Consider the following 20,568-nt stretch of genomic DNA (forward strand, 5'->3'; position numbering starts at 1 on the left):
CACAGCCGTGATCGTGGGTTTAGCTTGAGTCTTCTGCTGCCGCCGCCGCCGCCGCCGCCGCTGGCGTCAACACTGTCCGTGTGCGCGACAGAGATCGTGTATGCGCGGTCAGACATGCCGTTCAATTGACTTTAAATTATAGGCATGTCTACGAAAATACAATTCAGTATAATGACTGTGTGATGATCATATTAAAGTATAACTCTTTCGGCAGATAAAATTGTTGATATGTTTTAGCTGAATGTTAAAAAAAAACAAAAATTCCCTCGAGTGAGAGGTCGCTTAAGGATCCATCGTTCCACTGTTAAAGAAACACAACCCTCTTTTATGGCGCGTTTTGTTGTTGGTGTTTCGTAATATTTCATTATTATGCAAACTCATTTTACTTTCACTCTCAATTTAACCACGTTGTTTGAAAATTGTTATAGATAATAATATATGCCACTAACAAATACTAGTCCTAAGTGTAGTATGGACATGGATATTGTTAAAGCAATGTCGCCATCTAGCGATAGATTGTTGCAATAGCAAATTTGTGTGATATGTCTATGATAAAATGGATGGATGGATGGATGGATGAAACCCATTGGTTTCATCCATCCATCCATCCATCCATTTTCTACCGCTTGTTCCCTTTTGGCATAAAATACAAAATATATTAGGAATAATATAGAGGAAGCTGAAACTTGGGAATAATGAAAAAAAGTGTTAGCTGTAATGTAATTTATTGCGGCAGAACAAAACAGACAAGTATACAGTGTGAGGTCAAATACATTTATAATGTTCTTACAACTATAATTATATCCTTTTCATACTGCTTTATTTTGTAGAACAAAGCATAATATACACAATTGACCCATTTTATCAAGAGCTTTGTAAATACTCTAACATGGTAACAATATTGGCCAGTTTATAATATATATTTTAAGTGGATCTTCCCTGTTAGACATATCCATTAAAAGAAAGGAATAGAGCAAAAATAATTCTGGGTTAAAGACCAAGGCACATGTACAAATTAAGAACAAACTTGCACTCATTCAAAAGGAATGAAAACTGCAGCTTTTCAAGGTAACAGAAGACCACATCTCTGTGACCAAGCCAGCCATAAACTGGTAACAAAAATAGGCTATGCTTGTATTAATAATACATCAAAAGAAACACATGATGTGAGTGACAACCTTAGAAACCTCTAACTGAATAAGACAAGCTTCATTTTGAACAAGAGCTGTTTGTAACTATCTATTACATCCAACATTGACTACAAGAGCTTTGTGTTCTCTACAGTAGACATAAGCATACAATCATTATGTACACATTATGGGAAACACTGTTCCCGATAATTAAAAAAAACAATCAACCCTACAGTGAAATATGGAGGGCACTGCCTCCGATATACAAACACACTGGTAGGCAAAAACTACCTTCTTTGATTATTATGGGAGACGCTGCTCCCGGTAATGCGGTCAGTGAAGTGTTCATGAGGCAGTTGACGCGCTGAGACCCACCTGAGGATAAGATTACAGAGGCATATGCGGTGTAACTGGTCATGATCACTCTTAGCAGATGCTGCTTTTGTTGTTCCGACAGTATAACTGTCATAATTATGGAAGTCACTGCTCCCGATAATTACTATATATATAAAACGCCAATACAAATATTTATAGTGAACCCTGCCACTGATAAATAAATAACAAAATATAAATAGGCATAATGTAGTTTCAGTGCCATTTCAGTTCATTTTGGAAGCCAATAGTATTCAATAATAGGACTATAAAAATTTAATAAAAAGCATCAGTGTAACAATGAAAAGGAGTAACTTTATGGCATAGTATAAAGTTAAAGCTGCCATTTCAAACCAAGCTTGTTTGAGAATGAGGCTGCAGCAGCAAAGGAATCTGTTCTAAATGTTTTTGTTGTAGACATGCATAGATGAAACTTCTCTTGAGCTAGTAATCTGAATCCGAGCTGCTACTGTCTGACTTTATACTGTACTATAATTGTAATGGTTACAACTTGTTACTGATCAGATGAAACAAATTCAAGAATGTGTGTAATACGTCTAATTTATAAAACCTAAGAAATTGGATCGCCTCACATCCAGTAATAGATGTTTTGTTTGTTTAAGTGTTAAGAATAAGCAAATGGACATCTGATAACTACAGCACTAACAGGTGCCAGCCTCTTAGCTTTTTGTACCTTGTAATATTTAAAATTTGAAGTTAAAAGCCTGTCACTGAAATTATATTGGAAACATTGAATTATTGTCTTAAAAGTTTAAATCAACTGGATATTGCTTGCAGTAATGCTGTACTGTTATTTGTTTGAAACTGCCACTTCAATGAAAATAAAGGCCCTACATTGTAATCTACATTGTATAGGCATTTAAATTTCGTTATCCAAAGCCCAAATATCTCCTGCTATCGAGTTTGCACAGCCCTGAATGGTCCAGGTGGCCAGGGCAAACTGGTTGCGAAAAAGTTTTGCATCAGCCTCAGGTTGTTCACTTTTAATGGCTTCTAGATGGTCTATGAGGGCGCTCAGTGTTTGAGGACCCGAGCCCATGAGAATGTGTCGAAAAGGACTTTCTCTGGGAGACACATACGGCGACAGCAGGTTTCTCTCCACCTGTGTACACAAACAAGCATGAGCATGAGCATGAGCATGAGCATGAGGTGGACAATACATCCTCTACCAGACCATATTGAAATGTTTATTTGGAAGATATGGTTAATTTGAAAATTGAGTAAGGTATATATAAAATACTGCAAAACAAATGAATAAAAGTCTTCTCGATAGTACTGCACAATTATAGTTAATTTTCCTTTTGTATGATGTTTCAACCAAGATTGAATTTAAATGTAGCACATTTCTGATTGATTGCAATACAATATTGTGAGCTTTTTTTTTAAATTTTATTTAACAGATAACTGTGAAGATATATATTTATGTTAATGCACTATCCATGTTTCTAAATAAAACAGCAATAGAATAATTAGCATCCTATGTGATTTTGTTAATGCAGAGTAAGTGATTCAATATGGCAGAGATGAGCTTACGGCCATGATGCGGTCGTTGATCATTCGACACATTTCCACGTCCTCCAGGTCACTGTTTTGGATGTCGGTGGCCAGGTTGGCTGAGGCACGACTGTAGGAGCCTGACGCAGACATGAGCCACTGCATGGTGAGTGCTTTGGGCAGAACTTGGGGCCGCAGCTGCCAACATACCCCACCATCAGATCTCACAACTATGTTCAAGACTGTACACATGTTGCAATCAAGTTAGTCATTCTCACCCTTTGAACCTCAGCCACTTTCCCATTGATTTTAAAAACATTGGAGCGGATAATCCTGGTGTATTTCTGGAGGTCGAGCTGTAGGAGGTGATCATGAACCAGCCTCAAAGTGATATGGCCTGCGAAGCGAGCAGCTGTTTCAGCAAACAGGGTGATCTGATTGGCAGTTGTGGACCTGAGTTTTTCCTGTGTGTCTAACTTTGTGTCAAAATATGGATAGCTCTGAAAGGAAGATACAAAACAAATGTTAAGACCAAGGCTAAAATCTCCACATAAATATGCTTAAACAATTATTTTAAAAGTACCGTGCTTACCAAATGTTCAGAGGTGAATCTAAATGATAAAGCTGGGATCCCTGAAAAGGCAAGGAAAGGATATGCAGCACTTTCCATCTTCATGGGTTCCAATCTAAAAATATTAATTATAATAATTAATACAAACCTTTTTTCCATTTCATTCAAAATGATGCTGGGTGTACACTGGTCACACTTACAATGAATCAAAGTTATTTCTTCCATACTGAGCGAAAAGGGATGTTCCCTCTCTCACTGGTGCGTTCACCTGCAACATGGCATTGGTTTACTGTTTCATGACACTACTTAATATTAACTGATGTGAGGCAGCACAACTACCTCTTTCAGGGCATTCAGGATCAAAGTGTGCAGCAGGGGACTGGCAGAAATCTTAAGTCCATTTTGACCTGAAAACAAAATTGTTTTAATTCACAATTTGCATAACAATAAAGTGCCAGTGATTGAAGAAAATTCAGTAAATACCAGTAACAACTCCAGAAAGGTCCACATATGAGAAGGCTTTCATGTTGAGAGAGGACAGATAACCCTGTAGAAAGTGACTTTATTGAATAACCATCACAAACTTCTAATTTTAATGATAAGACAAATGCTAAAAAACCTCTAGCCACTCTGTAGCACCAACGCTCCCATATTCCCCGGCAGTCCAACTGGCAAAAACAATACTTCTTCTGGGCTTAAATCCACCTGTAGAAGAAACAAGCATTAACCACAGCTTAGAATATGAATAAAAGACAAACAGACAGAAACTGTTATCAACTGCATTATTAGCTCATGGTGGCTTTGAGGATTTACCGTTTTTCATCTCAGAGATTGAACGAGCCATTTCAAGAAGAACACTGGTGCCAACAGTTGCTTTGGCAAAACCTGGACCCCAGGCATCTCGTTGAGCACCAATCACAACGTAGCGATCTAAACAATGACAAAAAGACTGAGTTCGAAACATTGATTTAAAACAACATTAAAAAACAATAGTTGAAAATGGTACCTGCATCAACAAAGCCTTTGATCACTCCAAATACATTAGTGATTTTTTTCTCTGTTAACACATTGTTGACCTCCACTGTGATCACATCGGTCTCTCCTCCCAGCTTGGCAATGCTGCCCCACTGTCTTGGCATTACTGGACCCCCCAGTTCCCTTATGCAATCAAAGATCATGGAACATTAATATAAAGGAATGGTATAATTTTGTGGTTATTAGTATTGGTAGTATTGGTCACACCTTAAAATTGTTGTGGCCAGTTCAGAAGTAATGGTTTGCGCCACAATTTTGGGCAGTCCAGACGATTCAATGGGTGGGAACTGAGTGTGATTGAAGGAGGGGAAGCCTGGGGTGTAGGGATCACCAGAGCCCAAGTGGACCTGGAAGACAATAAAGTCAAAATGTTTACTTCAATGTATATGTACAATACACAATGTACAACATAGAAAAATACTGACATGGCCAAAAAACTCTGTGGAGGAACCCAGATTGGAGTAATCAGACTGGTCCGCATAGATCAGAACTGCTGTTGCATTCACTCTGGCAGCGTTGGCTACCTGTGGCCATAAAACAAAAGAAGAACATTAGAAAACATTTAAGAGGAAAAAATAACTCAAATAACTATAACTTACAAACCTTTTCAGCAAAACTAATCAAACCAGCTCTGACCAGCATGACCCGGCCATTCATGGGGATGCTTTTGTCTCGGAGGAGGCTAAAGTCACTTTCTCTCCCATAATGGGCATACAAGACAGCACCCTAATTAAAAGACATCGGCCGGTGAGTACACACAAGCGCTAAACATTTACTATCTGTAATCATTAGTGTGGATTACCGTTCTTGTCCCAGAAATGCTGTAGGAGAGAAATCCTTCTAAATCCACCTTTTTACCATTAAAAGTCACTTTGTTAGTTCCTGAAAGCTCCTGGATTTTGACAAAATGCTCATCGGTCCAGGTGCTCATGCCGTGCTCTTTAAACTTTTTGAGAATTTTGTTACCAAGATCGTCATCCCCTGGTGAACCCGCCCGATGGCTGATAGTTGCAAAGGTGCTGTTTATAAAAAATATAAAAGTGACTTTTTCTTTTAATATATACATTTAAATTACCACACTTACTTCAAGGTAGCGTCAAAATTTGCCATTTTGAGCTTTTCAGTGTATAGCTTTTTGACACTATCCCAGTCCATGACAGGAGCAGCTCCTCGTTCCATAACAACAGTGTCTGATAGTGGGACAAAGATGTCAGCACAGACAGGGGCCATTTCCTTCTTCCGATGAACCAAGAAGCCAATGAGATACCCTGCCACCACAGAAAGATGATGATTTAAAATGAAGTTAAAGCAAAGCACAACTAAACCTGACTTTTAGCTTTATGGTGGACTGAATGAATAATGAAACACACTAAATAAATAAAATAGCTATTCCTGGCTTAGAAAAGCATGAACAAAGACTTAATTCATGGTGAACTAAGAGTTTATTAAGAATGATTCAGGCTTAATGACCACTTAACTATTACTCTAACCATAATTCCTAACATTTCCCTAACACCTAGCCTTAGTTATGAAGTTACTAAGTTTGAATCATGCTTAATTAACTCCATTTTCATTATGAATTCAGTATTTGTTCATGCATTGTTAAGGCAAATTAAGGTGTATTCATTAGAAAGTTGTGCCAAACACTTAAAATAGTAAGCAAGTATGGTTTTAGATTCATACAAATGTTTCAGTTATTAATGCAACAGCAGATGCCTTCCTAGCGCCCTCTGCTGGAGTTTTATACAGGCTATTTTTACACCAATTTTTATTTTTACAGGCTTTGAGCTACTGGCAAATATATTGTTTCAAGTTATACTACAAGGATATTGCATATTGGATAGTAAAAGTATTTTTACTACTACCGATGATAAAGATGAGGAGTGTAGCAACAGCCATGAAGCAAAAGTTTCTGGGCGTGCGTCCGTTCCTCTGGGTCACATACGGTTTACAGTTGGAGTTGTGGTTGAGGTGCTCTGCTGTGCCGTTGCCCCCGACCTCTTCGTCCATGTCGGAGGACAGCTTCATCTCCACCTGACTGTTATCCCCCTCCATGTTCTGGGTCAGGTTGAAGCGTGTGTAGGAGTGAGGCTCTCCATTGAACTGTGGAAGAAATGGATATTACAGGGAAAATTACTATTATTTAGGGCGGTAAATTAATAGCTTTAAAATAAAACATAACCAAGCAAAAATACAACTATAAAATGTGTCATTTTCATGCAGATATACTTACTATTTTAGAAATGGTTGATCTTGCCTGATCCATTTCTTTTAACCTATGAAAGAAAAACAAAACCCTTTTTAGGAGATCATTTTCCAGTGGAGAAAGTTTACCATGTTTCTGGCCCTTCTTGAACAGTTTGACTTCTGGGAATGGGTTGTTTTGAGAACAAATCCCACCTCTAATCCAAACACATGGGTTTCCTCTACTGTGGCTAGAGACAAGTGTCCAGCATCAGCTCTGCAGGTGCACTCAAGGCTGAAGAAACTCTGAAAACTTTCCACTCACTTTTCTTTAATAACTAGGACCCAAACTCTTGCATGGCATGTTTTATTCATTTCATTTCGACCTGATCTTTTTACATTATGTAGTTTAGAAAAATGATGAGCATATACGAGGACATTCGTTTTGTGTTTTAATCATTTTCATAGAACACAATAAAGTCACAATTGAATAATGATGAATAATGATTTGCAAAGAAAAATATGTATATATATATATATATATATATACACACACACACACACACACTTCAATACTAATACATATGTACACATTTGAACTTATTTGAACTGAGCGCATATATTTACTATTTCAACATGTTCTGTCACTGCTAGTGTGAAAAAGAAAGAGTAAAGTCCAGAATGAAGCACAATATTCAGCGATGCCAGGCAGGACATTGCGTGTAGAGCCAGAATGGACAAATGCCAAAGGGACAGAAAAGCACAACAAGGCATGTGCTAATTTGTAGCTCAAAGTCTGGCATCACTTTGCTCTCCAAAATAACTCAAATGTAACCCAAAGTCCAAGCCAAATTCTGTGCCAGTGTCTGTAGAAAAAAAGTGGTAAGAGTAGTCTTGCTACTATGCCACCCGGAGGTCTGGATGCTTTTCCAGCTTTATAAATAACAACTAACTTTAGCGCTTAGGTTAGCCTTAGTTAGACCCTTGACTTTTACAGTGGAGGGGAAATATCTAGCAATGACACAAGAATTGGTGTCACTGATTTTAGTACAACCAGTTGGTCCATAGGGTGGGCAGAGCTCTTGCTATAATCTGACATGCCAGTCATACCAAGCATGGTAAAACCTAATACTTTAAACAGATTAGCTGCTTTTAGAGAAGAGGTCTAACTTATAATCAAACAATTCAGCACCAGAATAAAGCAAAGAAACTAACTAAGTTCAGTAGTTAAAAGAGGAAGACGAAGACAGAGGACATGCTCATCGACTGTCCCTTTAGGGAGCGTTATGGGGCATATGTGTGTGTTGTAGAGATAAAACTTTGAGCTAAACTTGAGCCACGCCCTGGAGGTAAAGACACACTGGAGAGGTCTTCAACATGGCAGCCACACATGGTGACTACAGCCAAAGCCTCATTTTGACCAGCTTAAAGAAAAAACAATAATCATTGATAATAATGCTTCACTACAATAACCAATTAGTCTCTGTTTAGTTGTTTGTCGCCATTAATGTTGTCACGATGCAAAAACTTCCAACTCAATTCCAATACTAAGGAACAGACTTGATGTTCTATACCGACTTCAATACAATATATATATATATATATATATATATATATATATACACACACATTGTGATTAAACTGGTCAAGGAAGGCAAAATACATGTTTAAAAGTTCTGTTAATTGGTTTATTTTAGTATCAATACGTGTCGTACTTGTGTATCTAATTTCAATACTAGTTTTAGTATCAATTAGTATCAGATTTTGATACTTTTGACAACCCTATTCATTATACAACTTGTACCACAGTGGCTGAGAAAAATGAATTGATGTTTGGCTGAAAACTGAACTGAGTTAGTGACAGAATGGGAGGGATGGGGAACAGCGGAGAAGGGTTAGAAGGGTCAGGGGTGCGGAGGAGTCATTGTGTAGACGAAGAATCATGTGAGAGTCACACTGGAGAAAAGCTAGTGGCTCATGGGAAAAATGAGCTTAGCTGCTGCAGAACAGCAGAACAATCCTTTTCCTCCTGTTGAGCAAGATTTTCAAACTTGAGGTAACTGCAGAAGTTACAGTCTGGTCAAGATGAAAGTCGTATGATGCTACTGCCATGTGCAAGATTGATCCCTTCATAGAAAAGTAAAAAAGTACATCTAAAATAATAATAATATTTTCTTTTTTAAATCAGTTGACATCATCACAATACTTTACATTTAGCAACTTGGGAATGCATTGTTAAAGGGTGGGCTAAAGGGTGGGGGGATTTTGTAGGCCTCCTCACAAGTTGACCTGTCAAGTTCACCTGCTGCAAAACGACACTTAAGAGAAACTCTTCCATGACTCGACCGGTCAAACCACAGCTTCCTCCTGTGTTTATACAAAATGTGAACTTGAAATGTAAATTAACCATTTCTGAGACATTCCCACAGACATAGGTGTAAGTTGTCATTCAGTTGCTCTTGAGTCAATGTTAGGAAGCTGGACCTTGGGGGCAGTATCTCCTGACATAGTAACCCAGAGCAGGGGTCACCCTGTCAATGCAGGACAACACCACCACTTTCACTCACTCACACACATCATTAGACTATTTTCAGACATTCAGACATGATTACAACATGACATCATGCTTAACATTATGCCTCACGAACCGGCCACTGAATAACTGCAAGTGCCGCGTTCACAATGCGCCTATAACGACTACAAACACGTGACCAGCGCCTTCAACACATGCCGAAAGTACAGTTTTATACACTTAAAATACAACTTTATATTATTGTTAGGCACATGAAAAGCATGCTGCTCTCGCCTGTGAGCGCCGGGTAAATACTACACAAATATTAGCTCATGAGTGGCGATATTATAGAGAATGATTGGTTCAAATACACACCTTGATCCCTGAGCTTCCGTGAGATCTGCAAAGACACGAGGTCTAGTCCTGCTCGTCTGCTCTCTGTCCCGTCCTGCTCTCTGTCCCGTCCACTCGGTGCGACCTTGGATAGTGAGAAACACGCGTCTCTCACTACGACTGAGCAGACTGACCTTTTTTTTTCACTACGGCCGATCAGCCAATGAGCGACTCCGGCCAGTTCCCGCGAGACATTGCGCCAACAATTCCGTTAGGGTATATTTATATTTATATTTATATTTTGGGACACAGCAGGCTTATTTAGTATTATGATATACAGGATGCAGTCGGTAGTTCAATCAATTCAACTCGGAGACAAGCCGTGGCATAATAATTGTAAAAGGTCATCAAGGTCACAGTTAATTATCCGCCTGCTGCATAAATCCATGAAAAGATCCACAAACAGCTGAGCAGTTTGTTGACTTTTCTGTTAATGGCTGGTTATAAACATTGTGCTGTCACATAATTGTGCTTGTGGATAGGCCTACTTGCAGTTAATTATGTGTTGGTTCTTAACCTGTAGAATTAAGTGGGTGGTCTTTGGTCACTCCACTCTCTTTCCCATAGACTGCCATAGTCTTAATTCTTTTCATATTGTCAACATAATATACACAACAAAGGTCAAATAAAACAATATCTTATTTTGGCTTTGAATGAATCCTGTTTTAATTAAATGACAATTCAATTTAGTGACTTTAAAGTTCAGCGTTTATTGCAAGCCGTTGTCCTAGTTTCAAGCACTGGCAGTATAAAAATGCCAGCTGCCCGAGAGGAGATTGAAAAAGTGAATTTCCTCTTCACATTCATTTTAAAGGTTGTCTTGTCTGCAGTGCTGTGTATGTTGGATAAGAAAAAAGACCAGAAGCAGACGTGTGTTTCAAACCACAAAGGTGGTTTTATTATTTGGACACAGAACTGCTAACCTTTGCAAGACTAAAACGGTTGATGCTGCACTTCCCACATTTCTCTTTGCCACACAAAATATTTGGCTTTCCATTGACCGAGCTCAAGGACAACTTTCGTCTCCATGTGCAACACTGGACAGTGCGCTAAACTTTGAGAACCTCAACCAGTGAATTTGGTTAAAAGTTATACACAAATGTGTCAAAAATAAGAAATGTAAAAATCTCAAAGTGAGTACTACCATGATATTATTCACCAAAGTCTTGTTTATAAAGCTGCCATGTTTTGTCTGTTTGTTTTGAGGGGAAAGTCCATTATAAGATTAGAATTCCAATGTGAACCTGGTTTATGATCCACATCTTGAGAATGACTGATTTTCTGTAATCTGACATAAATAAAGTTTAACCAATGTCTGGAAACAAACTTTCTAAAGTCACACCATAATCAGGCTTAACCTCAACGAGGGGTAAAGAGTAATAATGAGATTTAGGGGTTTATTGTTGAACTTCCTCTGTTCCTCTGTAGCTTTGTTATATATCCACTGAAAACACAGCTGCTATGACCTGTTATTCTGACAGATTTGGAGCAGACACATTTATCAAGAGCCTGAGTTGGGGTTTTGGTTGCATCAGGATTGTTAGTTTCATACACAACTTATGTTTGGCTATTGGCAATTGATTGGTTACTTTAAAGGTGTACACACAGGTTTATGATCAAATTTAATGCCAAACTGTTCTACGACAACCAATAATCTCCACGGAGACAAGCAAGTGGCACACACAGAAAGGTTATAAAGCACCAGGGAAGTGCATTAACCTGTTGAGAGCCACAACAGGGACGGTTTGAGGTTCTGTTCCCATTCAATCTAATGGAGAAAACTTTATTTTTAAGCTGCATAGACATATATACGGTTGGAACGCATCATTATTTCACAAAATGTTTATTTCATTTCATGCCACTGTGTTACCCAAAAGAGCAGTACAGGGTCATACAGTTCTAAAAGTATTATTTTATTTCCTTTATTCAGGCTAAGAGTTAGTTTATTCTACTGAAATAAGAAATATACAAACATATTTCCATCCCTGTTTCCAAACTCTTCTTAAAATGCAAATATTAATAGCTAAGCAATTTAAGATCAAATAAAAAAATACTATTTTAAAATAATTTTAATTTGGAAAATTACAATTAAAATACACTAGGTGAGGATGGGTGAAAATAGGTCGGCCTTAACAAAAGTTTATTTGGTGCTTAAGAGTAAAGACACATGGTATTTGCTAACCAGCTTTGGAAATGATGTAAAAACACATGTTCGTGGTTGAATTCATTCATCTCTAACACCTCTGTACCGCCTTTTTCACAAGTATCACCACCCAACAACACATCAGTTTTCCAGAAGAGATACTCTTATCTGTGTCCCACCCAGAGCTTTGTTAAGCTCCTCGCAGCCCACCTCTGTCCACTGAAGACAAATAAGCTGTATCACATCATATTAATTAATTATTAGCAATAAGAAAATACCTATAATCATACTTGAATAAGATCAAAATTATAACTTAACTCTGAAATAGTCATCTTACTGTTAATTCTTATAGACCACTATAGATCACTGCTGCTGACCACTGCTGCAGCTTCTTCTACCACAACTTATATTATCAGGTTGGTTACGTGAAAAAAAAGATGACTTTTCTTTTTCTTCTACAGAACCGAAGCTCCATATACTTTTTCAAACTGTGAATTGGCTGTTGACTTCTCAAATAAAAAGATCCACTTTGACCATTATAAATTACTGAATCTTTATATTGATTAATATTACATTAAGTGCATACCCCTTCTTATACCATTCTTCTATAGTGAAATATATAGTAAAACAAGCAAAGGAAATGTTTTTCTTTAAACTATTTACAAATAAGATAAGAAATCTTTATTTGTCCCACAATGGGTACATTCCACTGTTGATTAGGCACAGAAGTATAATAATAAAAACAGATAACTTCGAAATAACAAAAATTACACACTAAATGTTACTTTAATGAATGTAATGTGAGGCAGAAATGACTGCAGTCCTTGAGTTGAATGCTGGAGTAAAAATATCTAGTAGTAACTATATACTGTTTGACAGATGTGCGTATTTAGCAAAAACTGCAACAGATGATGCAATTCTTGCTATGATGTCAGATGAGGACTCGGGCAGCATCTTAACATGAGTCGTTCTGCACGGACATGATATGATATCTGTCTTCAAACAGAGCGAGCCTGTGCACTGGGCTTGGCTCCTCCACACACTTTAACTACGTATTAACTTACCTCTGGCCTGAGAACGGTCAACGACAGAGTTTGAGGATGAGTGAGAGGGATATTTGAGCATGGGTAAACAGATTAGGTTAACATTCACATTCTCTGGCACTTTTACTGCAAAACCACTGCTAGTGTTTAAGAAAAGCTTATTGTACTTATTGGACCACTTTTGTACAGTTACATATGCTCAGAGTCTGACCCTGATTGAGCAGTCTCAAGTTGACCTGCTCAGTCTTTACTTTACGCTAATACACTTTTAAAACTGTGCTTACGCTGATTATATTTTTTCTCTACCATGTTGAAAATAACTAAACTTAAATTGATATCAGTCATCAGCAGGAATCAAGTGACTCCACACTCCTCGAGTCTATTGCTAATATTCACAATCCAGACCCTTTTGTTGCCATGATATCCATTTGGAGTTTGTCGATTAGTCAACCAGAACCTCAGACTATTAGCATCTGAATCTGCTCTCCTCCTGAAATTCTGAGCTATATTTGGAACTTAAAGCACAACAGTGACAACATGTGGCTGTTGAAAGAACAACATCAACAACAACAACAGTGAGGTAAAAATATTTAATAGGCAAACAAATCAGCCTCACATCATATAAAACTGTTCAGATGCATTTACTACAACACAATCAACCAGCTCTCATACAAGGTCACAAATTAATCTCTACATATCAACATACTGTATAAACCGCACATGTAGTGTCCTTTAGTGGCCAGGTCTGTATGGAAATGGCAATCCGGTCATGAAAGGCTGTGCTGGGTACTGTGGGTGTGGAGAGGTGTGCGGGGCCAGAGGGGTGTGGGGCGCGTGTCCCGGAAGAGCTGGGTGAGAGGCAATAGGGGAGTGAGCGGCGTGTGGACTGAAGGACAAAGGAGGAGTGTGGATGTTGTTGTAGTACATCACTGGACCAGACAAGACGAGCTGCAGCAAACTGGAGAAAGTAACAAGAATAAATGTTACATGTGACATTTATTGAGTAACATTATTCGTATGTGGTGGTCCTTACTTGTTGTGAGGAAGACGGGAACAGATTGCTCGTAGGTCCTCTGTATTTAAAAAAGTTATATCAAATTTAGCATGAATTGCAGATAAAAAAGTTTTTTAGAATTTGTGGCCCATTACTTTAAACTATATTTTGTAATCTGGTATGATCTGGCCATAATAGTAAAGAAAAACGGTTTAATCCACAGTATGTGGGAGAAGTACCTGCTCATTAACATTATACATGTGCTTTCAAATTTTCAATGAAGCAGCCAGTACAATCTTCTGTACATAAGGATCAAGTTGAACTTTCCCTTACCTCTGGAGCAAAGAAGTGCTCGGTTGGCTATAGCCACCTGCAGAGCTTGTGCAAGACGATCCAGAACCAGCTGAGAAGCCGCATGTGTTTCATCCGAGGTTGTGTGAGCGTGTTTATCCGCTTGATCCAATAGTCTTGAGAGATCCGAGATCAGTGCAGCCACAGACTCAATTTGCAGTAATGCAAGGCGACCAAACAGTCCTTTTTCAGTTAATATGGTTGGCAAGAGCATAAAGACCTACATTCAACAGACATTAGTTCGTTGGATAGGCTTGATGGTTAACACAATGCATGTTTAACAAACAACACAACAAACCTGTAGCACACTTAGATGAAGCACAGAGAAGAGAGGACCTGCCTCTTGTTCAGGTTCACTGCTCCCATTGACAATCACAGGCTTCTTATCTTTCCTATAAGCAAGGGGAGCTTTGACACACCATCGGACCAGACCCCCTAACGGTGTAACATCAAGTGAACTGACAGGTTGGCTGTTGGAGAGAGGCGTGTTCAAAAAAGTGATCAGGACCAGTCGGGGGTCCTCCTGGATCCAGGCTACAATCATCTTAAGGAGTTCTAAAGGAGGGGTTAACTCATCTGAAAACAGACACATCAAAGTTATATAAACTTAAAGTTGGGCTGGGTGTTGAATTTGATACATTAATGTTTTTAAAAATGGCAAAATCGTTAAATCTTTCAGCTCTCTGCCTCATGACTGTTTACAGGAAGATAATCTAGTGTTGGTTTCTCTTTCTTTCTTTCTTTCACAAAACTTTTCTATGTTACAAGAGCATGCGCCTTTTGAGTGTACAGTGTACAGAGGTATGAGTATCCATGGCGACTCACAGCAGTAAGTGGTGGATGCATAGATACTTAAAATGTTTTAATATGAAAAGTTTATCTTCTAATTTAACAGAGCATTCTTATTATGCAGGGAACAGGGGAGTGAATTCGGCAGGAGATGGATTGAAATAATAGTTAAGCCAATAGAAGATGTATGGAAAGACAAAAGCTATAGAATTAAACTGAAAATATAACACATTGAACTGATGGCAAAGTAAAAAGTGTAGACAAATACTAAGTCCATATGCATATGCCTGGTTAATGGTAGACATAGTGCTGCAGTCACAGGTGACTTCAATTAAACTTTACTGAAATCAATCAATCGTCTAAATTGTGTTTAACAAAATTGAGCTGTGCGGGGCTGGCAGCAGCAACAATTTGCTGCATGTCATTCTGCAGTCTCATTCCCATTTCACACTTCCCTGTCCTGTCAAAAATACTTTTTGGCCATCTCTTAAAGTAAAGAAAGAGATGCTTTTCTTCAATAAGAAAACAGCATACCTGTAGAGAGGTCATACAATGTGGTCACAGCAGTGATGAACTGGCAGCAAAAGCGTGGACTGGCACTGTGTATGTTCCGTAGCGTGAGAACTGAGCCTGGCACAAGGCTGCAGTAGTCATCTACCAACACCTGAGCCAAGCGTACGCAGTACACTCTGTGGGTTCTCTGTAAATCAAGTCAAGGGGTCAAACTTTGCACCGCTTGTTTATGTTGGGACTAAAAGGCCTCATGTTATCATATCATACCTGTAACCATGTAGCTGCACACTCTAAAATAGGGATCCTTCCCACTGCTACTGCCATAGACACCAGCTTCCCCAGCAGTGCCATGCGGCTCTCATCTGCCTGGTTGCCCTGGAGACTGAAGAGTGCTGAGAACACAAGTTGGCGAACCGTGTCACGACTCTGCTCCTGGAAACAGCTGCACATGATCTCCAGCAGGTGGAGCTCCTGCAGAGCACTCATCCTCTGGAAACAAACACACACATTTAGCACATGGACAGCATTAAAAGGGTGCTTTCAGCAGTGTGCCATACCCTGACTTGAGCGTTCCTGTCCTTGGGCACATGTAGAATAAACTCCTCTACCAAGTCAAGCGTTTTAGAGTCCACCTGAGGGGCCTGTCTGCCTGACTGCACCATGTTACAGATGTAGATGTCCAGATGATACAGCAGCTCTTTAGCTGCACTCAAATCATCTCGAGGAAGCAAAGACTGACGGATGTCCCCCATGGCCACCTTCACTGAAAAAACAACAACGTAAATAACCTGATAACTATGGGAACTGGCCTGACCGTAACTGGACTCGACATGACACAAAAAGGCAATATTTACCACATAGCTATGAAGAAGTTACCCCTGATGAAAGACGTCTTTTATTTTAAATTATTTTATTTTGCATAATTGTATGCTGGCCATGCAGAGTAATTGCAGCAGAAAGAAAACAAGCAAATCGATATAATGCTGTAAAGTGAGTAATATGTCTGAGTAAAATGAGCAAGTTATGCTTTCAGTAAGTTAAAGCTACACATGGGCCAGTGAGGCGGGTGTACAAGAACTACAGGCTCTTTAAGCTTATATCGAGCTAAGCTAAACAAGCGGCTTTTATTGTCCAGTTTTACGGATTTAAAGATATATTACTTTGTTCCAAAGCATTGGAGGAAGAGTTAAAGTCGCTCTTACCTTCACATACAGATTTTTAGAGTGATTATTTATTCACTTGTAGAAAATACAGCCAACAATGAGGATTGTCAATCCACCAATCCACTGGCGGATCCTCCACTTCCTGGTTCTTGTACGAGTACCCATGAGGGACATACATGAAATTTGTTTTTGCAAGATATGTGCATTACTCTAAAATATTAAATGCAATAATACTTTACCACAAACTGAACTAATTCACTTTCATGCTTTTAATTCAAACATAGTAACTAAAAGTAAATTTGTAAGCAAATGTAACCTATTTGTCTAAATTTAAGTTACATTAAAATATAAGTAGGTAGGGCTGTCGTGGGCTCATTTGACAACCACATCACGTTTTCGGGTCATTTATGTCCCAAAAACAATCACAGTAAATGCATATTGTTATAATCTACACGGGAACGCGCACGTATGGATCAGCGCATCCTCTCCTCCGAGCGCGCTCCCGACAGCAGTTTACTCTCGCACTTTGCCATCCCGTGGAAACATCCCGAGCAGCCTCCAAGAAACATGACCATCAACACTCTGGCTAAAGCAGGGTGGCAACGCGAACAAATGACATGCTTTCAAAAGGTAGGCTATCATTTTTACCAGTCACTTATCTAACTTTAAAAAAGATCAAAAGTAGGTGGTTGTAGTTGTTGTTGTTGTTGTTGTTGTTAAGGTACATTTGAAAACGACACAATTACACAATGCTGCCTCAAAGCCATCATACTTTGTTGCCTCCCTTCACGTGCCTCCTCTAGATGGAGAAAGTGATTGTGGCCATGCAGGATCCTGACATGGGCATGAAGATGAGGAATCAAAGGCTTCTCATCACTGTCATACCACACGCCATGACAGGTGCGTGCTACTCTTTACGTTTTTGACTGTTTGCAAAGTGCAGTCCTGCTCATTGCAGCGTGGCTTGTCCTTGAGGCAATGAATAATGCATCAGGAAAAGTCTGAATGTGCCTAGAAGGGTCAAAGAAGTTTAAGATCCAAAATGTTCTACTTCTTTTTTTTTTTGCAGGCAGAGATATCATTGACTGGTTGATGCAGAAGTATAAGATCAATGAAGAAGGTATCTACAATTTTAATCATATGTTTTATTTTTTGTATACATTTATGTTATACATCTAGGTTATTTGAGGTTGATATGTTTAGTTCTTGCTTGTTTGTTGCCTGGATATGGTAAAGCTGACATGGTTGTGATGTGCTCCTGTGCTGGCTGTTTCCAGTAAACAGGAATAAGATAAATTCCCTAAGGATTGAGGATGGATTAAATCACCTGGTCTGGGTTTGATTACTATCTCCTTTGGGATTCCACCTCCAGGGGACAGAGTTGCCTGAAATAAATTGGAGGGGTTTCAAGTGTAATGTTTCAATAAGTTAAAAGGGGAAACTGACAAAATGATCTGTGGAGCTTGCAGAGAATGGAAGTAAAACAAATATCTATATAAGTAGCCTACAAACAAAGTGCTATTAGTGTTGAGAAGAACAAATTAAGAAGAAAAAACACTATAATGACAACCCGAGTCACAACTTTTTTTGTGTTGTTAAATTCTAAAGGGAATAATGTGATGATTCTTGTTCCACAGAGTCTTTACATCTCGGTGCCATGCTTGTCAAATATGGGTATATTTATCCTCTGAAGGAGCCCAGGTATCTTGTGCTCAGACCTGATGAGTCACCCTACCGCTTCCAGGTAAGGTTAAGCCCCACAATGCCATCTGCTTTCTGCATTTCAGCTGGCCATAATATCTTTGATTTTCATTTCAGAAAACTCCCCTTTCTAATCCCGCATCCATCTGTCGCCACTTTGATTTAAATTAAGATTAGTCTCTGAGCTATCTAAAAAAGCGTCTCTTCTTTGCCTTTTAGACGCCCTATTTTTGGACAAGCACTCGGTGGCCAGCCTCAGAACTGGACTATGGTAGGGTTTTTTTAGTTTTAAAAATGTATAATCTCCTACTCAGTATCATTGCATAACATGTCCAGGAGACATCTGGGGGCAGATTCTTGGGCATTAAACATATATTAAATGATGTCACACACATACATTGTTACATTTATAATTATTTCACCTTCTCTTTATCAGCTATATTTCTAGCCAAAAAGAACATACGGAAGCAGGGTGAACTTATGGAGTATGAGAAGGTGTGTACATGTTCATATTTTATAACAAAATAAACTGTTTTATCTGAGTGCTGGCCTCTCTTGAATAACATTTTCAAATTGATAGCATTAAAGCTGGGGTAACTTATTTATTGTACATTTTTCACCCATGATGTGCAAGGATTGTCCTCCCTGCTTCCCCTCACCACCTGCTGCTCTAAAGCCCCCCAAAATCATGCACGTGAAACTAGCAATGTGTCAAAGGCTTGTGTGAGCTAGGAACAAGGTAGAGCCTTGGATAACAGTTAGAATACCCACCTCCTCCTCTCACAGTTTCAAAAACTGCTACCTCGGGGTTAATAAATATTACCACTTCTAAATTGGTTATTAACAGTACAGCCACACCAGTAGTTTGCCCCAGGGCAGCTATAGCAATGTGTTTATGCTAATATAATATAATATAATATAATATTTCTATTTTAGATGAGATACAGCATACTGCACAAACGTATCAATCATACCTGGGACTTTGTTGTGATGCAAGCAAAAGAACAGCTCAGGTACTGAATTACACAGTCTGTTATATTTGGATATCCTTTGCACTTGAATACACATACAGCTTTGTATCTTTCATTTCAGAGCTTCCAAACAGCGCCGGAAGGCCGATCGTATTGTTCTTGAATGTCAAGAGCAGGCTTACTGGCTCATTAACAGACCACCGGTATGTCCACTGGCACCACAACCTCAATGTTTGGGAAAAATATAGACAACAGTTAAGTAAAATTGAGGCCTCAAATGCTGCCACTAAAACACCAGCAGTCCCACTAATGCTCAGCCACAGCCCTCTCCACATCCACCATGAAATATTAAATTCATCCTGTAAAAGCCTGCAGTAGAGGAGAGGACTGAGGAAAAGCAAACCAAAAAAAAGAAAGACAAAAATAACCACAAAAAAAAACATATTTGAATACCATTCACTTTTGTGTTAAAAAATTTAGCCACATGCTGTGTTATAACCAGGGAGTTTGAAGTTGCCTAGGTGTTATAAGGGAGAATAGGGTAATCTAAGGACACCATGGTGTGCATCTATGAATAAGGGACAACCATGAGTAAAAAGAAAGAGAAACTTGGGAATAAAAGTCAGAGGCAGTGAGGTGAAAAGCCCTGAGTAGGCTAAGTGCTCTTTTATACACAGGCTCTTCAGAAAAACGCATGCACACACAATATTTCAACAACAAAATATACAGCCATACATTCATTGTCACTTGTTATTATGTGTTTTCAGCCTGGGGCTCCTGATGCATTGGACATGGGCCTGGAGAAACCCAACAACTTCAGCACACGAGTTACACTGGTCAGTCACGCTGATTCTTCTGTGACTTAACAGTGTTTGATGTGTCTCTAATTAAATGTCCTATTTTCTCTTTTTTGCTCCTTGGATTATTAAAAAGTAAGTGTTTGCTGTTGTTGTCTTAGTTTCCCCCCCAGGAGCCTTCTGGCAATCAGCCAATTAAGGTGGCAGAGTAAGGAGAACAGACACACATTTTCAAATAAGAGTCATTAAAAAACTACATAAACTACATAAGAAAATGTCTAGGTGAAGTCTACTGTCCGTATTTATCTGCGTCAAATCCAATATTTAAAATGTATAACCTTTTTATTTTGCCACAATTATTTCAACGCACCTGTACCATAAAGTCTCTCCT

At 38.8% G+C, this 20,568-nt stretch overlaps 3 protein-coding genes across 4 annotated transcripts in view; 1 reads left to right on the plus strand and 2 right to left on the minus strand.

Annotated features, from left to right (window-relative positions):
* Positions 1-708: 708 nt before the first annotated feature.
* LOC140356274 (transferrin receptor protein 1-like) lies at positions 709-9,791 on the minus strand. Its single transcript, XM_072441117.1, has 18 exons — positions 9,695-9,791; positions 6,857-6,899; positions 6,489-6,726; positions 5,708-5,891; positions 5,426-5,642; positions 5,227-5,349; positions 5,049-5,147; positions 4,831-4,970; positions 4,595-4,746; positions 4,402-4,518; positions 4,208-4,293; positions 4,072-4,135; positions 3,928-3,995; positions 3,789-3,856; positions 3,610-3,703; positions 3,296-3,517; positions 3,057-3,215; positions 709-2,625 (listed from the first exon to the last, which is right to left on the minus strand). Exons 2-18 carry the CDS (start codon positions 6,887-6,889, stop codon positions 2,383-2,385), a joined length of 2,307 nt encoding a protein of 768 aa, XP_072297218.1. The 5' UTR covers positions 6,890-6,899; positions 9,695-9,791; the 3' UTR covers positions 709-2,382.
* Positions 9,792-13,474: 3,683 nt separating this feature from the next.
* Positions 13,475-16,864, minus strand: ints15 (integrator complex subunit 15). Its single transcript, XM_072441118.1, has 8 exons — positions 16,748-16,864; positions 16,103-16,308; positions 15,813-16,034; positions 15,567-15,732; positions 14,542-14,819; positions 14,226-14,463; positions 13,932-13,971; positions 13,475-13,856 (listed from the first exon to the last, which is right to left on the minus strand). Exons 2-8 carry the CDS (start codon positions 16,295-16,297, stop codon positions 13,631-13,633), a joined length of 1,365 nt encoding a protein of 454 aa, XP_072297219.1. The 5' UTR covers positions 16,298-16,308; positions 16,748-16,864; the 3' UTR covers positions 13,475-13,630.
* Positions 16,865-17,179: 315 nt separating this feature from the next.
* rgs11 (regulator of G protein signaling 11) overlaps positions 17,180-20,568 on the plus strand; it is a 7,744-nt gene continuing 4,355 nt past the window's right edge. The window contains exons 1-9 of one of the 2 annotated variants that reach the window (XM_072441120.1): positions 17,180-17,338; positions 17,512-17,608; positions 17,778-17,828; positions 18,346-18,452; positions 18,629-18,680; positions 18,846-18,904; positions 19,346-19,422; positions 19,502-19,583; positions 20,148-20,216. In XM_072441120.1, coding sequence (XP_072297221.1) covers positions 17,276-17,338; positions 17,512-17,608; positions 17,778-17,828; positions 18,346-18,452; positions 18,629-18,680; positions 18,846-18,904; positions 19,346-19,422; positions 19,502-19,583; positions 20,148-20,216 — 657 coding nt within the window. In that variant the 5' untranslated portion in view covers positions 17,180-17,275. The remainder of the gene's footprint in view (positions 17,339-17,511; positions 17,609-17,777; positions 17,829-18,345; positions 18,453-18,628; positions 18,681-18,845; positions 18,905-19,345; positions 19,423-19,501; positions 19,584-20,147; positions 20,217-20,568) is intronic. The other variant, XM_072441121.1, reaches the window with a different exon arrangement.

The sequence above is a fragment of the Eucyclogobius newberryi genome, unplaced genomic scaffold, assembly GCF_026437365.1.
Source record: "Eucyclogobius newberryi isolate DKJ021-1_F unplaced genomic scaffold, fEucNew1.0.hap1 SCAF_12, whole genome shotgun sequence".
In the NCBI taxonomy this organism is placed as follows: Eukaryota; Metazoa; Chordata; class Actinopteri; order Gobiiformes; family Gobiidae; genus Eucyclogobius; species Eucyclogobius newberryi.

Bases quoted from the DNA above. Each gene is read 5' to 3' on its own strand.
- LOC140356274 (XM_072441117.1), bottom strand. From the start codon at position 6,889: ATGGATCAGGCAAGATCAACCATTTCTAAAATA. The intron at 4,294-4,401 runs GTAAATCCTCAA...TTTCTTCTACAG, and splicing joins AATCTCTGAGATGAAAAACG to GTGGATTTAAGCCCAGAAGA. The intron at 3,518-3,609 runs GTAAGCACGGTA...TCTTCCTTTCAG, and splicing joins GATTCACCTCTGAACATTTG to AGCTATCCATATTTTGACAC.
- ints15 (XM_072441118.1), bottom strand. From the start codon at position 16,297: ATGGGGGACATCCGTCAGTCTTTGCTTCCTCGAGATGATTTGAGTGCA. The intron at 16,035-16,102 runs GTATGGCACACT...GTTTGTTTCCAG, and splicing joins ACAGGAACGCTCAAGTCAGG to AGGATGAGTGCTCTGCAGGA. The intron at 15,733-15,812 runs GTATGATATGAT...CTTGATTTACAG, and splicing joins GTGCAGCTACATGGTTACAG to AGAACCCACAGAGTGTACTG.